The sequence below is a fragment of the Nicrophorus vespilloides genome, unplaced genomic scaffold (genome assembly GCF_001412225.1).
Source record: "Nicrophorus vespilloides isolate i.1.1-1 unplaced genomic scaffold, Nicve_v1.0, whole genome shotgun sequence".
Lineage (NCBI taxonomy): Eukaryota > Metazoa > Arthropoda > Insecta > Coleoptera > Silphidae > Nicrophorus > Nicrophorus vespilloides.
The window spans coordinates 436,353-453,154 of record NW_017097993.1 but is presented as its reverse complement, the minus strand read 5'-3'; the positions used below and the strand labels follow the sequence as shown (position 1 = coordinate 453,154).

The following is a 16,802-nucleotide window of genomic DNA, read 5'->3' as shown; positions in this document are numbered from 1 at the left end:
TATGATATGGACCATCTACATCAACATTATTTATATTCCGCCATTTTAATGTTTTAACATTTGTTTTTTAGAAAATATTATACAAGTGATAAAATTTAGACTTTCTTGTTAATTACGTAATATAACTAAATTTTAATTTATTTATAATCTAAATAATTTATGTTTATTTAAGAGTTTAAAGGTCTTTGGCATTAGATGGTTGTGCGATTTCGATCGGCGCTGGGAACTCGTGATAGATACTGTATAGTCGGACACAATTGCATCGATTATTTTCTTTTATATTAGTTTCAAGCAGATTTCGTGTTTTTTTTTCTAATTTGTATGTGCGGTTTTGGTTTCTCGAGTTGCTGTGTTAGTGTTTAACTATAGAGGCAAAGATACAAACGAGTGCAAGGTCTTCTTCACCTGTGGCAGTGCTCGTGTGTCTGGACGGAGCGTAGCGAGACGTCGGATGGATCGCAAGAAGCGTCGCGATGCACCTTCTTACCGCTACTGTTGGAAGATAACGACGACGTCGACGACATCCTCGAAGGGACCGCACGCCGGACGCCAGCGCTTGCGTCTTTCGTTACACGGCCAAGGCACACCGTGACCCTCTCTAAATATTCAAATCCAAAACAAACAATAATAATTACATCGTAGAATTTTTTACATCTTAACACCTAATTTATTTTAACTGATCTTACGGAAGTAACCCTACATGTTTCGAATAAGTTTAGATAGAAGATGCATATCTCATTTATTTACACAGCAATACTTCGCATTGCCAAACATACTTTAATTAATATACAGTAGAACCGTTGAAATCCAACCAAGAAGATGCGCGTTTTGGATTAACATGAGTAGCAGTAAATTGTGTATGTGCATTTTGAAAATGTCTCCATATGTAAAATATTTATTTTGTTTGAATGCACTTTCTCATATATTTTCTGATGCGATTTTTTATGCGGTCCTTATCTACTGCACAAAACAGGTTTTACTGTATAAACATTTAACTTTATTTGAGAAATTAAAAATGCTAGTAATCTACTAAGTTTAATTAATTTATAAATTGAGAATATATCATAGAAATAAATCTATTTTTTTTTAATTTTTTTAAATATTCAAAATTTGTCGCATTCTGTAATAAATAAATGTGATATTTAATTTGTAATTAAAGTTGAGATAATTGATTTGAAAATTATTCGCTGAAGAATTTTTTTGCTTTATTATAATAATTTCCGCACAAAGACCAATAATTTCTAAATAATCATATATGATTGGTTTTTGTTCTACAAATCCTCATTTTATGATTACCTATCTTTACGAGTTGAAATGACGATATGAAGTTAATCATATAAAATAGTATAAGTTAACATAGCATTGATAATAATACTTCTATAGTTTTATCTGTTTCATATAAACATTACTTTTGGTTAATGTCTATATATAAATTTAAATATATTGAAATAAATATATTTGGAATAGAATAATCGTAGTTTTGCATAACACTTCATTGTAAGAGTGAATAATTAACGATAGCAAATATTATCACTATGAATTGTATGAAATTACATAAATTAGTTTATGAAACTTACGTGTTTAGAAGGTTTTCTAATCCCAGCCAGGATAAACCGCGAAAATTCAAAAGACATTCTGACACAAATATATTCTGACATTGCAAGAAAACGTACTAGATTTGGTGATATTCAGCGCTGTAAATGAAACACCAAATAAAATAAATGACATTGTTGTTGTCTATAATAATGACGTTGTTGATAATTTACAGAATTCCATGTGATAAAATATTTAAATGATAAAAATAGTCTACAGGTGTAATCAATAAAACATTATTTTTATGACATGAGACATGCATGTCGCTATCACTATAATTCCAATATCCTTTTTTATATGATATTTACATCAAATTTGATTTATTCTCCCCAAAAATAAATATAATAAAGTCGTGCATCATTATATTTATTTTATGATATACGAAACATATTTAGGAAGATAATTATTTAAGAATGAACATGCAAGTGATTGTTTTAGTATAAAAATGAGAACAACCCATGTAAATTTATTATCGTTTTTAATTATTGTCATATACTTTGTCCTTATGTAATACATATACAGTTCAGAATTGGTTAAATTAGTTACCAATTGGAAGCGATCAATTGGTCCGCTCGTTTAGGTTAATTGTAAATAAATAATGGAGATGAGTTCAAAAGTTAACGTCCCAGTTGGAGCACTCGTCAGGGGGGATGTCGTTATCCCTGCTGTAACAGTCGAAGTTGCTCGAATCGCTGGAATCGCGCACGGTCTGCACGATCGGCGGAGGTAAAGTTCCCTCATTCAAACCATCCCAATCGAAGCCTTGGAACCATCTAAAAACAGGAACAACAAATGGTTTTAATAGTGTCTTCAAAAATATTTAACAGTGCTGCTACTTATGCTTCTTGATGTCTTGTATTCCACCACGTTGGTATCCCAACCTCTCAGATGGTAAATCTCTGCAGAGTTTTTTAATCAAACTTTGTGCAGATCTTGTCATATTATATTTTCCGAAATCAACCATATCGATTCCTTTTAAAATCAAATTGTAGGTACGCATCGGATCTGAGGCGGTGAACGGTGGACTAAAATAAAATAATTATTAAATTGATAAAAACTTTAAAATGAATAAGCATATTACTTTCCGCTTAGAAGCTCGTGCATCAAAATACCCAAAGCCCAATAATCCACAGCCCTGTCATGTCCTTTATTGAGAATAGTTTCCGGTGCAACGTATTCTGGGGTGCCGCAAAAAGTCCATGTCTTGTTGCTGTACCCTAAGCGTTTTGAGAATCCAAAATCTACCAGTTTAATGTAGCCTCGGCTGTCCAGCAGAAGATTCTCTGGTTTGAGGTCGCGATAAATGATACCTCTCGCGTGTAAATATTCGAAAGCCTCCACCACGCATGCAGTAATAAACCTGTGGAAGCAGTGTGAATTAAGTAAATAATTCAAGCACGCAAATGTTCTTATCGAAACCTAGTTGTGTGTTCGTCGAAGCAACCTCTATCCCTGAGTATCGTCCATACCTCTCCTCCCAGACACGCCTCCAGCATCATGTAAACGAACTTGGAGTCCCTGAAAGTCCTGTAAAGTCTGCAAATAAATTGACTTCTGCAGCTCATCATTATGACTTTCTCGCTAAAGACGTGTTCCTGCTGCTCCGTATCAACTATGTGCTGTTTCTTCAAGCACTTCAATGCGAACGTGACCGTCGAATCTCTGGAATACTGCACTAGTTCAACCCTGCCGAATCCGCCGATGCCCAGAGTTGCAATCACATCAAGATCATCCAGCTGAATGTACTCATATTCGATCTGCTCTTGCATATTGTTACTGCTCGTCGGCCGAGCTAGTACACGCCTGCCATCTCCGTAATCCTTCTCCTTGATCTCACTCAAATCGCCGATAAGCTGAATAAACGAGTCGCGATCGAGAGTCAAACACTCAACGCCCGGATGCAATGCTATCACTGACGCCGTCCTATAATCCTCCTTCAACAATGCCTGCTCCCCGAAATAATCCCCGCGTTCCAATACTCGAATCTCCTCGTCTTCCAAACTTCCTGAATAAACAAACAAATGAAATAAAAATACGAAAGGCTTTACAAAATTGCAACAAGCCGATGTACCCACCTGGCATTCTCTGTGTGATTTTCACCCTACCGCTGCTCATTATAAAAAATGTATCACCCCTTGCTCCTTGTCTGATCACATACGCACCAGAAGGATAAAATTCCTGAAATTATAGATATTATAATTATACACATTGAACAGTTTTTTTTTAACAATACAAGATTTTGCCAATAAAATTACAGTTTATGATAATAATTTTCAAATAAATACATTAAATAATGATGAAATTTTTATATACAATAAATGTTTTTTTTTCTGTATATCTCAAGTCTCTTTTCTCTTTATATAGTTGTTTATTTCTTTGAGGATTTAAAATTAGAATAATAATTATTAAATTATAATGTATTGCAAAATTTGTAAGAAATGATGAAACTACACACGTAATGACTTTCACGTTAATTTTTATTTATTGCAAATCTAATACTGATTTATATTTGATGTACTATATTTAGAAGAAAATAAAATGGAATAAACAAGACAACAAATTATTCTATTGAATTCAGAATATATAATTGTTTTTCTTATCCACTTGTATATTTCACCTCTCTTCCAGTACAACAAACAAAAATCGATGTGGAATTCTTGGCAATCAACTCAAGTGTGTTAACTATGTAATGCTTACCTGTTGCATTAAAAAAATAAATTAATATGTATGTGAAACATATTAATTTATTTTTTTTTATTATTATAGCCACCCTAAGTATTAACAAAAAATGATTGTTTAAAAAATATTAATTGTTGTATTTATGCATGATGATGATACACTTAATCATATATATATAGGTAATCAATGAATAAACTTACAACTTCCAAGACGTCGGCGATTTTCGCTAAAACATTGTTGCTCAAATTCTGAAGGAGAGGAACGGAGCGCAGGAAGTTGATATTGTCCTGAAGTCGTTGCAGTCCCGTCCTCATCATAATCTGCTGGAAGACTTTCCTGTCCAGAACCCAGGCCGTAGAATCCACAATAACTGTAATTGTATTCAGAATGACAATTGTCAAGTTGAAGTGAACAGATTAACATAAATATTAGCATAAAACACAATATCACCTCTGATTGAAGCAGTTCTTGTACAATTATAAAGGATGGCCAGTTCGCCGAACGCTTTACCGGAACCCATCCTGCCCAGAACTTTATCTTCTTTGATGACCTCAAATTCCCCTTGTGCGGAGACATACAGGTGGGCTCCGGCATCGCCTTCTCTGATCACATAACTTCCGCTATCGTAATCCTTCTGGTACATCGATTCAACTAGTTCGCGAATTTGACCCGAATCGAGGTTTTTGAGAAAATCGTTGTCCAGGATCGCGTCTTTGATAAGCTGCTTCGATCTGAAGTCTTTATCGAATTTGGGTATGGTGATGTCGCTGGGGACGTTGGCGGCGTCGCTGGACTCTGCGGATACACCCTGCTTTTTGTTCATCGAATTCTGTTGCACGGGAGCGCGATTTGCCATCGTTGGGAGTTTCTGAAGGCTGGCCAGCATATCTCCATCTTTTGGTGTGGTAGTTTGTTGCAAAACGCTCTGCAAGAGGAGAATAATTTTAAAGGTGCTCGCCCTTCGGCTTGCTTTTTATGTCTGCGGCGCTATCTAGAAATAGTTTTTAATCTTATTTTCGTTTTTCGGGCCGATATCAAGATGTGCCAGAAAAAGAAGTGGGCTTTGCGACGCACGCTAGGTAACCATTAAACGAGGGTTTAGATGTTGCGGCCAGAAATTCGGTGGTCACCGAAAACGCATAATAAATGTCGGTTGCTCGGATACACGTACTCACGTATACAATTCCTCCTCTTCTATCTCTATTTATAAACACCTATTTTGATTTGATTCCAAACGCAAATATTGATTTTAAAGCAAAGAAAACACCGACACGTATAGAGTCAATCGCGAGAGGAAGTGTGCCGTGCGCGTCATTCTGCTTTATATATTATATATATACACACATATTTAACACAATACAATAAATAATGTTTTGTATGTAGTGCAATGAAGATGACTAAAATAGGAACCTGTCTGATGGAACTTACTTTGAGCTTGTGTATTTCCCGCTGTAAACGCACAACTTCCGATTCCCGGCATCGTAGATCCTTCTTCACCTGCTGCGATTCCACTTGCAACGAACCGAACTTGATCTCCAAGTCGGAAAGTTCTTTTTCGAGTCTTGGTACTATGCTCTTCAAATACTCGTAGTCTGCCGGCACGCTGATATTAGAGCCTTTTCTAGGGCTATCCACCACTGATAGTTTCTTTTCACTGTCGCGCGAGCTCCTCCTAATCGAAGCCACGCCGTTCCCCATCGGGCCGAAGATCCCGAAATCCTTGAAGAACTTCTGGGCTGCCTCCTCCTCGTAAGCTAAGGCTGTATACTTATGGTAGTTCAGATTCTCCAAGTCCAAGGATTTCGACTGAAAGCTTTGGCGTGTCTTCTTTGCGTCCCCTTGCGGTTTAGCTATTGGGAACGGGAGGTCCGGATGCGCCAGATAGCTCTTCGGATTCTGATAGTTTAGGCTGAGCTTGTAGTGTCTAGTTTTTCTCTTCTCGTTCAGCTCCGGGTTGGAGAGGCGCTTCTCGCGGCTACGGCTGTCTGGAAGTGGTGGGTCCTCCTCTGTCGGGACACCGTCATGATTACCACAGCTACACTTCGCGAAGTAACTGCCACACGTGTGCGCGTATTTAAAGAGTCCTTTTCTCGCCTCCACAGGTGCCGCTGTCGCGACGGGAGGAGCACCTGGGATCAACCTAGCAATGCCACTACCCGACGATTCCTCCTTTGTTTCCCCTTCAGCCATCTAACAAACAACATAAAATATGTTAAAAACAAATGCAAAGATCAACACAACTCTATTCTTTCAGATTATACTCTTATACAAATTTCTTTATTATTCTGATCAGTTATTCTCTATATAAACTACTTTATTTATATCTTGAAAAGAATATTGTCTCTGTAATATTAAGTACAATACAAATTAATATTTTATTTTGAATTCTTTTAAACTTCTCATTTTATTTTATATTCATGACAATCAATGTTTATTTGTCCTTTATTAATAAATAGTAAAATTCGTTTTTAATAAATTTCAAAACATGGTTTTAGATACAAAATGTATAATGTAAAATTAATTAAAAAGTTAAAATCTTTGTTTGATATCAGTAATGTATTTGTAAAATAATATAAAATTCGAGAAGACTAATAAAACACCAATTATTGAAGTTCTGATAACACCCAATTATATAGCCAGTGATTTTATTTTTCAGTTTTTAAATTTAATTCAATTTTGTTATTTGAAATAGTTTTTTGAATCATAAATTTAATGTGAATAAGTGTGCAAATGTTTGAATTCTATGCCATTCTATAAATACGTTACACTGAACTTAATTTTATTAAAGCACTCGTGTTAATAATACCAATGTACTAAATAAGATAAAAAATACATAATTTCAATTTTTTTATTTAGTTTTTTTTTACATTTATCTATGAAATTGGAGTATCCTAAGTTGATATTGAATTTACTAAATCATATTTTTCATCCAAATTAATTTAAATAAATAAAAAAAGATTCTTCCCTCTGATTTCTCATCCGAATACAAATATTACAAACATTTTTTAAATTAATTAATTTTTGTTACTTTTTTAGTCTCATTCTCAAACAAAAAATATCTTGCTTATATATTTTTTGTTGTGACTAAAATAGTTGGTTCAATCGTTTTGAAAGCGAATAATGTTATAATTGTATAACATCTAATGTATATTTTCCAAAATATGATCATATTTGAAATATATGTGTAATATTACTATCAACATTGAATAAATAATATTATTAACGACAATTAATATAATTTTATTAATTAGTTATATGAATTCAACATACTGTGACAACCGGTATTGTCGATAAACGCAAAAACAATAGTAATTGCAAATATTATCTTCATTTCATCAAACACGATATGCATCAAAATTTAATAATATATGTATTTGCAAAAATAATAATATATACAACCTATTTAAACTCACTTATTGCGTAGAATTGTTATTTACTTAGAAAAAATCCATATGCATTTGAATAAAGCATCACTGGAGAATAGCGCATGCTTTTTCCACACGACAACAAATGCAACTGAACAACAATAATAATTGTCGTTTCGGAGATTTATCGTTCGATAAACCGAACGAAATTGAAACTGATAAAGGGGAAACAAAAGTGTATTACATATAATATCAATACTTGATCATACGTACGCACCCGAATTACATTCGCTTCGAGAGAAATGCTCTCCACACCTCTCCAGTTTCGTTCATATCAGATCGAATTACGTTAAGCCTTGTGAGAATTATACTTTTAATTAAATATATTTTATCTTCTTTTTTGTATTCTAAAATTCTGAAGTACTTATTGACAAATATGAATTGAGTAAAGTATCTTAAGCCAAGGTTAACATAAAACTCCTATATTTTAAACTTTTTTTAAATATTCAATCGGGTTTTTAATTATTTGTAGCTTGATACAAATGTTAAGATGAAATACTTCATTTATTCAGCTTTAGTATAGTCAATCAAGTTTTCAGAACTATTTTTGTTTTGATATTGTTATTAAAAAAAAAACTATTTCATGTTCCATTTCTGGATCACAAAGATTAGTATTCAGTATTGTTTCAGTTTGATAATGTTTTGTATAACATTTTAACTTGATAAACGACGGAGGTCTAGCAATATGAGTATTATATAAATAATAAGTTTTGGTAAAATCATTAACACATTGTAAATTGTCTCAGGATCATCTATAAAGTCGCTTAGATTTACGAGCACGTTTTCGGAATGAATATGCTCGCAAACTATGTTTTTGTCAAATGATCAGTTTTATATTTACAATTATTATTTGCTAATAAGAAATATTTTAATAGAAATATCTACAAATATCTATAGAATTTCCAATTGAATTATTAAGTAAAAAATATCGATATTAAGTACTACATATTTATTTTACAATAATATTTGCATATGCAACCTGTAATGATTTATAAAAACAAATACTATAAATAGAATTGCTACAGTAGTATTTAACCACCGTCAACAACCAATGGAAAACGCAAAGATGACTGCGCTAATTTGAAACGAACAGGGTTCCACAAGGTTTAGTGTCGGAAAAGTTCTTTAGCATTAGATAAGTGATTTGCTAAAAAGTTCTTGAAATATTAGTGCTACAAGTGCGTGTACACTAATAATATCAAGTTTAAAGTAATGTATTTAAGGAATTGTACGCGATTCAAATACGTTTGCAATAATTCACATTAGATATACGTCCTAAATTACCCTAAATTCTATACTAATTTTGTTTATTTTAAAAAATGATTTGATTTGTCAAATTATGTAGTTGATCTAGAGACACTGCGTTAAAGCAAATTAGGTCAGGGTCTTTTTGTGTCATTTATTAAATATAGGTTCTACAGCAGAAGCCGTTTACATAACAGTTTTGATTTAACATTAATTGATAATAATTTGCTGCTTTATAGTACGAGATTTTGTGCGAGTGTTATTAAATTATATTTTAACATGATTGGCGATTTATTTGTTTCATAGTCAAGTGCTATTATTCAAGAAGTAGTAAGAAATAATCTGATTATAAAAGAAATAACAAGAATGCGAACGTTCCAAGTACGCTTTTGCAATGTGTTAAAACTTACAATTCTGCAGATCCTATATCGAATGTATACAGTGTGCAACCGTTATATAATCATGACACTCAAATGCATGTTTCTGCAAGAATCGAAAATCATTGTGCACTTTGTGAATCACGTTATTCTCATGCTAACAATAAGTCATATGACTTGAATTAAAATAAAGTAGCGTGCGCTCGACTTAAGCCGCTTTGATTGATTAAAACGTGGTTTATCTTAATTACGCTGCAATTAACTTTATGCAATGCGAAGCAGTCCTGTACTTCTACGTTTCTTTCTCGACCGTCGTCGGTCTCTTTCTTTCTCTAATTCCGCTCCACGTAATTTAATAGAATAGGCAGGAAAACAAAATTTATGTGGGCTCTAATTTGTTGCTCGGGCTTCCCATTCGCCACCCATTGTTAATGCCAATATTCTTATTGTGATTTCTTTTCATGTTTGTTTTTTCATTTATTTTCTTTTCTGTTTCTTTGGATGAAATCTGACCTTTGGTGGCTGGTGTCGTAGCTGGGAGTCGTGCGACTTGTAGGTTATCTGTTTTATTTCAAACACACAATGAAAATTGTGTTCTTTCCTTTATTCAGCTCCTTTTAAATAACAGCCGACTCGTTTAGGAATACTATGGCTTCCTGGGGAACGAACTCGATCGCATGGGGCCCTTCGAAATGGAACGAATTCACAAAGCAAACTGATCGTCGCCCTTAATGAGGATGAGGATGAAGACACTCGGCACTTGTCTACGATCCACCACTCCCGACCATTCTGTCCTGTTAACTGCCTTCAGCGCTCTGCTCTCTGCATATTATTGTTATATCTCCCTGTAATCTTATCATTAGCTAAATATATGCCTACACCTAATATATATAGCTAGAAACCATGCAAACTACCTGTTTAACAACCACACTCGTTATCTACGAATTCATATTAATTACACAATACATATAAATCCAATTATATTACAATAAGGTATAAAATAAAAACTATGTATAAATAGAAAACTTAAATTAAATACTACTTTTTGGAGGTACGCTGGTTGTTGTTTCATCGCTGAACGGATCCGGGGATATTTCTGCGACTTGATCACTTTTGAGCATTTTAAGTCGGTTCCTTTTCATCTCCTGGATCTTATCTTTCCTCCAAACATCACCAACTAACTGCTCGGTGGCGCCCAACCCTTCACAATCCCTAGAATGTCTTGTGACAAGCCACTGCCCTTGTATGATCTCGCGTTGCCTGCAAACCCTGCACTCACCTGCAAGAATATCAAACAATCAATCCATACCCGAAACTAAGATATTAATAAATACCCATGTAAATTGCAAACAACTTCTCCTTCTTCTGTATTGCATGTAGAATAATATAATTTTTCTTGGAAACGAAGGGTCTTCTGAACGTAATGTTCCACGTCAGTTTTCCCATGAAACCCAGCTGGTTCTTCAGAATCGGTTTTCGAAGGGTCGCCGTCATATCGATATTTAGATCTATGAAACGACCTGCCATTTCAGACATCCAAGATCCGTACACACCGCACTCACCTGAAATTCAATTGCATTTATTATTTATACCATATTCCAGTGAACTGATTATATATAACCGGACATAATAGCTCCTTCCGCTAGGGTTTTTCCGGTCTTTATGGATTCTACATCTTTCAGCACCTCCTGCAGCTCTTTAATCATGTTATCGTTGGATTCCACGCTTCGTGTCCGTCTCAAATACAAATTGATTTCCTCCACATCATCCTGCAATTCCACTCTCATTTTCTTTTTCCTACTTGATCTAATTTGTGATTTTCTCAGTGGAGAATACGTAGTATGACGCCAATTTCTCCATATACCGGCACTTTTTTTCAGTTTAGTTGTGGGAAGCTTTTCATCGTACACGGTATAGGTGTTTGAGTGACAATGAACTTTTCCGCAAGATTCGTTCTTTGGCGTCGTGAGCTCCACTTTTTCCAAGGCTTCTTTCGATAAGTGAAAGAACTTCCCTTCCGGACAACTCTTATCATCTGGATTATGTTCACCCGTACCGGTAGATTCCGGTTTAACTTCTTCCATAATTCCTCCTGGCATTGTTTTATTAACTGCAGTTCGATTATTAGCACCATCTTCAGCCATAATTGTTGCACATTCTTCATTACTTTCGTCTTTAACGGTTGTATCATTTTTTTTAACTTCAGTAGTTGTATTTTCAACTGCAGCAGTCGTTGACGTCGTAGATGTGTCTGAAGTAGTAGTACTTTCATCATCAGCTCTGGCCATAATAACAATAGTATTGGCTTTCTTTTCATCACGTTTCATGTAATTTTCATCAGAATCTTTTAAGCGTTTCACCAAGTAATACTCCTCTGCTAGCTTTTTCACATCTTCAAGAAAACGATTCAGCGTATCGGAAATATCAAATTCTGTAGGTTTATTTTCATCGGTTGTGGTAGGAAAGGTAAATCCACGTGGTAATAGAACTACCTCGTTAAAGGGATTTGGTTTTATCTTACGCAAATAATTCGAAGTTATAAAAAATAACGGAAATGATGTAGTTTTCATAGTTGATTTTGGTGTCATCATTTCTAAAAAATCTCGAGTAAACTTTAATTCTCTTAAAGGTTTAATACCTTTATTGAATCTTCTTATTGATGAATTTCGTAGGTTCTGCATTATCAGCGAATCGTGTAAAAAATTGTTTGTTGTATTCATATAATTTTGTGTTATTGCATGCTGTTGTGTAAATTGTAGATTGTTCTCATTGTAGGTTTCTGTACCAACGTTTAACCTTTCCCTCCTGTACTTGGACCTTTTGTATTTTGGCCAAAGTCGGACATCGTTTGGTGCCATAGTCATGTTTCTTCTTCGTACTTTTACAGTAATAGGCGGATCGCGAACAAATACCGGAAGTTGAGTGTTTTCTGGTTCTATTCCCGGCATTATGTCTATGCTATCGTAATTAGGTAATTCCCACATCGTTTCTGGTGGTTTAATCTTGTCATCGTTGGAGGATTTCTGCTTATATAAAGGTGTTAATAGAGTTTCTCCTTTCAAGAAGGCCGATGGTTTAGCTGGCGCTATATCTGGAGTTTTAAGTAAGACTTGAGCTTCTGGTGGGTTCTTCTTTAAATTCTCCCAATAAAACGAAGTCTTGGTAACTAATGGTACGAGTACGCTCGGATACAACGTCCGTTTGTTAAAATGATCACTATGAATTTGGGGTCTGCGCAAAAGTTGGGATCCGCCGTCCGCCGTCACCACGCCAAGGACGAAGGCGAGGATAAAAAAGTACCAGGTCCCAATGCTACTGACGTTGGTGATGGTATAGATGATGCGTCTGCATTCTGGTACCGTCTCTGCCGCATACTCACACCACGTCAAATTGACATTTGTCAGTGACGGGAACTGAAATGCCACTGATGAATCCCAGTGGTCTTTGGCTCAAACAGTTTTAGAGTCCCGTTCAGTTCGAATCCGAGAGACGCAGCCGTCGTACGTACTACATGCATACATGCTCACACACCCGTCCACCACGGAACAGTATTTTTAGTTATCCAACAACAGGCGACGACGTCCAGAAAAGGGGAACCGACGACGGCTGACCAGCTTCCCGATTCCTTCTCGTGGATAAACAATGTTGACAACTTAGACCATAGTGAGAGGTGTGTAGACAGCACTAATTTTGAGTAGTGTGGATGAAGATGTTTTGATGCAATAACCACTCAGAAATGAATCATTGCGTAAACCCGAACCACCAGTCACAAATGTAATAACAACATCAACGTCTGTTTACATGTTTCTCCCCTGTCTTGTTTTATCGAACGACAATAATCAACTCTTTAGAAAGGAGGAATATCTCCCATTTACTTCCATCCTCGATAACATTTCGATTACGCGCAAAGTTGAATTACTTATTTATAGAGCTAAGGCCCATGCTTTGATGCTGAAAAGCCTCATGAGCGATTGCGAAATGTTTATATTCGTAAAAACTTGAAATATGCGGCAATAACAACTTTTTTTTAATGGCATTTCCTTCCACGATAAACCAACATCTGCGGTATGTGCGGAGAGCAGTTTATTCAACACAGTTTCTGAAAAATACGATTTCTGTTTTATCAATACTTACAAAGTAATTTAAATTTGGATCACATTAAGTTTAAATTTATACACTGTATGTATTATTGAATTTAATTCATATGCTGCAATATTTATAAACATTTCTATTGACAAAATCCTATAAATAAAATATATATATTTTAAAGATTTGTCTATATTTTTATAATAACTAAAGACAACTTTTTGAAAATTATTCTAAATCATTTTTATCTTAAAAAATGTATTTTTAAATCTGCTCGTTCTGCATATATTAATCTAAAAAGTATGGATACTGCATGCATCATGAGTTATTAATAAAGATATAAAGAAGTTTTTCAAACTCTCATAAGTAAATATGACTAATACTTTTGAGTTATTTGTATATACACATTTAAAACAAAATATACAGAATTATATTCTATTAGAACAGAAGCGCCTGTTGATAGTTTGAAACTTGGTGTATCTGAAGAATCTCGTACATATTGTATATCAAATAGCAAAAGTGGGGATAATGCAATACAAAATTAAAAGTATAAAAATACTGATGAAATATTGCAAGTACTTTGAGAGGAAGTTATTGGCACTTTCCTGTGGTTGTTTGACATTATATAAAATACTTATGTATGCCTTTTAATGAATCAGCTTAAATTGTTCTGTTGCATTCCAATTTAGAGTACCAAAATAACTGACGTAAATGGGATCTATTGTGTTTATAAACTAATAATAATAAAAATATCAGGTGAACTTTCGCAACGACCTTGAGTGAATGCATTGGGCATGTTGCCTGAAGCTAATTTTGGGCCAAATTGTATATCTTTAATTTAAGTTAATGATGTTGAAATGTTGAGATTCTGTCCGGTTTCGAGTAGATATATGTGACGGAGCTCGAACAGCGGATCAATTTGATATGTGCTAAGTGTGAGTGTGTGTGTGCATTTCGCGTGTCAATCTGGCACCATACCAATTTGATGATATTTAAATCGGATTTGCTGACCCACTCTTTATATAGATCAATTGCACATTATATTGTCTCTCCTGTTCGTGTACATGTGTCTACCTTGGTGTATCTGTGTTTGCTGGCAGGTAAATAATACGAATCGAACGACAACGAAAATGGCTGGGACCGCCATCGTCGACGATCAAATCCGCAACCATTAGGAGAAGAATCAAGGGCGCTAAGGAATATAATACCAAATATCCGGAGCAAAACAGAAAGAAAAGGACACACGAAAACAACAGGTAAGTTTGAACATTGTTTATTCATCTCGTGATTTCAAAGTTATGTAAGACCATGCTTTCGTTCGATAGTGCAGAAAGTTAAATTAACTTATGTATGAACATTATTTCAATATAAGAATATTTATCATATATTTATGAATCTTTTTTATAATGACGTACTTTACAACCAGCAAAAAATAAGGTGATACAATTTGCACACGTGCCAAACTATCTTAATCAATAGATGAAAACCTTCAAACTATGAATTTGGTTTGTATTTATATTTATGTAAATTTTATTGTACAGCTTTTACGTTATTTAACTTTCTACATGAGTTTGATTCTATTTGTGCCAATTTGTAAAAACGTACAAATTATTCGCTCAAAGTGAAGTACGATTAATTTGTAAACTTTTATAAGAAGTCAATAATACTTTTAATATTCACAATATACTATATTTAACTACAATATTTCTTATCTATGAAAGTTACAAATGTTGGCGTATTAAGTAACCGTTCTGGACTAGCAGTCGCCAACCTATTCGACCTCACGGACCACTAAAATCAAAGAATTGAAATCCGCGGACCATTAAACTCAAAATTTTGAATCCCCCGGACTACTACCATGATATTTTTCCGTAAAAAAAAGATTATAAATATGAAATAATACTTACACTTTTTTACTTTGGACCTTTTATAAATACGCAACGTAATAATGAGAAAATTGCAAAAAAGTACAATCAATAATAAAACAAAGATTGCGAATATATTGCAATTACTCTACGGACCACCAAAATTCTCTCGCGTCTATCTAAAAATATCAATTTATTGTTAAGTTTGAAACCACAAAGATGGGGGTTGGAAACCTGAATGCGGCCGTGTCCTAGACTCTAGAATCTAGACCAGGGGTCGGCAACGAGATGCCCGCGGGCACCAGCATGCCCGCGAAGCTATTTTAAAGTGCCCGCAGTTCAAATATCTATATTCTAAATTTTAGATAGTTAAACAACATACTCAATATTTTCATGTTTAAATATGCCCTCCCGCCGAACACACACATTTCTGAAATTTGCCCTTCTAGAAAGAAATGTTGACCAAAATATGAATCCCTAGTTGCAAAATATTAATAACAATATTTATTGCAACAATAAATTACAAAAAACAATCAACAGCTGCAAAGAGCTATTGACCATTGATAATTCTGCCCAGTTGAATAAAATATTATATCAATTTCAGACAAAGTAATTGTGGTGTTAAAAAAGCAAAAGTTTCACGCTCTGTATATATTTTGGAATCGACAGTGGACGATATGGGGCCAACATTATGGTTACGTAAAAACCTTTGGCAAATGTAATTGTTTGCAAGGTAGAAAAAAAATCTATATAAATCAACGCATTCCTTCTTTCTATTCTCTAATGCCTGTTGGCAATTATGCATGATAGCAATTGACTACACGTAAAAGGAGCCAAATAAACAGTCATTAGGTGCTTTATAATAAATAATTATAATTGTAGGTCCATGAACTTATAGTCTAATTCTCTATTTTTTTTAATTTATAAAAATATTTATTGGTCACAATTATGACTAAAGGGATAACGACCGAGATCTTTTCGCTTTTTCTAAAAATATTTTACTACAATTTAAGTTATCTTATATTTTCTATTCGGCTTTAGTTTATTAAATATCAGTAAAATATTTAATACAACCAGATTACATAATTAATTTAATAATTCTTGCAATAATGGAAATAAATTATTTTTATATTGTATGCCGAAATAGCTCAGTTGGGAGAGCGTTAGACTGAAGATCTAAAGGTCCCTGGTTCGATCCCTGGTTTCGGCAATTACTATTTTTGTAATTTAGCCGAACGGAAATTTCTTAAAATGGAAGAAATATTTTAAGGTTGTAGTAATTTAATTTTTATATATAAATTATATCATTAATGTATTATAGAAATCTTAAATTGTTTAATAAAATCTACTAGTTTTTCTTAGAGATTATTTCAAAGTTTACGCGATATTAATTTCGTCTGTCCAGTTGTTTGTAATAAAGTGTATAGGGAAATACATATTTGTGAAATCATTTATCTGTATTTATAAATCTAACAGCAATAAAGGAATATCCGAAAGAATAGATTTTTAATACAAAATTCCATTCGAATGAA

The 16,802-nt window shown here is 34.0% G+C and overlaps 3 protein-coding genes and 1 non-coding gene across 8 annotated transcripts in view; 2 read left to right on the top strand and 2 right to left on the bottom strand.

The window, feature by feature from the left end:
• Positions 1 to 2,060: 2,060 nt before the first annotated feature.
• LOC108561485 (cGMP-dependent protein kinase, isozyme 1-like) lies at positions 2,061 to 10,260 on the bottom strand. 2 transcript variants are annotated; one of them, XM_017919442.1, is made up of 9 exons: positions 9,833 to 10,260; positions 5,701 to 6,462; positions 4,723 to 5,197; positions 4,473 to 4,642; positions 3,669 to 3,771; positions 3,013 to 3,598; positions 2,675 to 2,953; positions 2,430 to 2,618; positions 2,061 to 2,366 (listed from the first exon to the last, which is right to left on the bottom strand). In XM_017919442.1, the coding sequence occupies exons 2-9, from the start codon at positions 6,460 to 6,462 to the stop codon at positions 2,204 to 2,206; spliced, it is 2,727 nt and encodes a 908-aa protein (XP_017774931.1). In that variant the 5' UTR covers positions 9,833 to 10,260; the 3' UTR covers positions 2,061 to 2,203. The 2 variants fall into 2 exon arrangements, with proteins under 2 accessions (XP_017774931.1, XP_017774930.1); XM_017919441.1 differs by lacking the exon at positions 9,833 to 10,260 and adding an exon at positions 9,353 to 9,715 and having other exon boundaries at positions 2,204 to 2,366.
• A 68-nt stretch (positions 10,261 to 10,328) lies between these two features.
• On the bottom strand, positions 10,329 to 12,320 carry LOC108561486. Of its 2 annotated transcripts, none has more exons than XM_017919443.1 (3): positions 10,941 to 12,320; positions 10,654 to 10,881; positions 10,329 to 10,598 (listed from the first exon to the last, which is right to left on the bottom strand). In XM_017919443.1, exons 1-3 carry the CDS (start codon positions 12,301 to 12,303, stop codon positions 10,351 to 10,353), a joined length of 1,839 nt encoding a protein of 612 aa, XP_017774932.1. In that variant the 5' UTR covers positions 12,304 to 12,320; the 3' UTR covers positions 10,329 to 10,350. The 2 variants fall into 2 exon arrangements, with proteins under 2 accessions (XP_017774932.1, XP_017774933.1); XM_017919444.1 differs by having other exon boundaries at positions 10,654 to 10,827.
• A 425-nt stretch (positions 12,321 to 12,745) lies between these two features.
• LOC108561484 (muscle M-line assembly protein unc-89) overlaps positions 12,746 to 16,802 on the top strand; it is a 32,864-nt gene continuing 28,807 nt past the window's right edge. For 2 of the 3 annotated variants that reach the window (XM_017919438.1, XM_017919437.1), the window contains exons 1-2: positions 12,821 to 12,989; positions 14,506 to 14,661. The gene's annotated coding sequence lies outside the window, so the exon portion shown is untranslated. The other variant, XM_017919434.1, reaches the window with a different exon arrangement.
• Positions 16,408 to 16,480, top strand: Trnaf-gaa. Its single transcript has one exon. It is a non-coding gene; the product is annotated as a tRNA-Phe (tRNA).

Coding starts and splice junctions, on each gene's coding strand:
- LOC108561485 (XM_017919442.1), bottom strand. CDS start 6,462: ATGGCTGAAGGGGAAACAAAGGAGGAATCGTCGGGTAGTGGCATTGCT. Junction 4,643..4,722: donor AAGAACTGCTTCAATCAGAG/GTGATATTGTGT, acceptor ATACAATTACAG/TTATTGTGGATTCTACGGCC. Junction 3,599..3,668: donor AATCACACAGAGAATGCCAG/GTGGGTACATCG, acceptor TTGTTTATTCAG/GAAGTTTGGAAGACGAGGAG.
- LOC108561486 (XM_017919443.1), bottom strand. CDS start 12,303: ATGTGGGAATTACCTAATTACGATAGCATAGACATAATGCCGGGAATA. Junction 10,882..10,940: donor GGAAGGAGCTATTATGTCCG/GTTATATATAAT, acceptor ATTGAATTTCAG/GTGAGTGCGGTGTGTACGGA. Junction 10,599..10,653: donor GTTGTTTGCAATTTACATGG/GTATTTATTAAT, acceptor ATATTCTTGCAG/GTGAGTGCAGGGTTTGCAGG.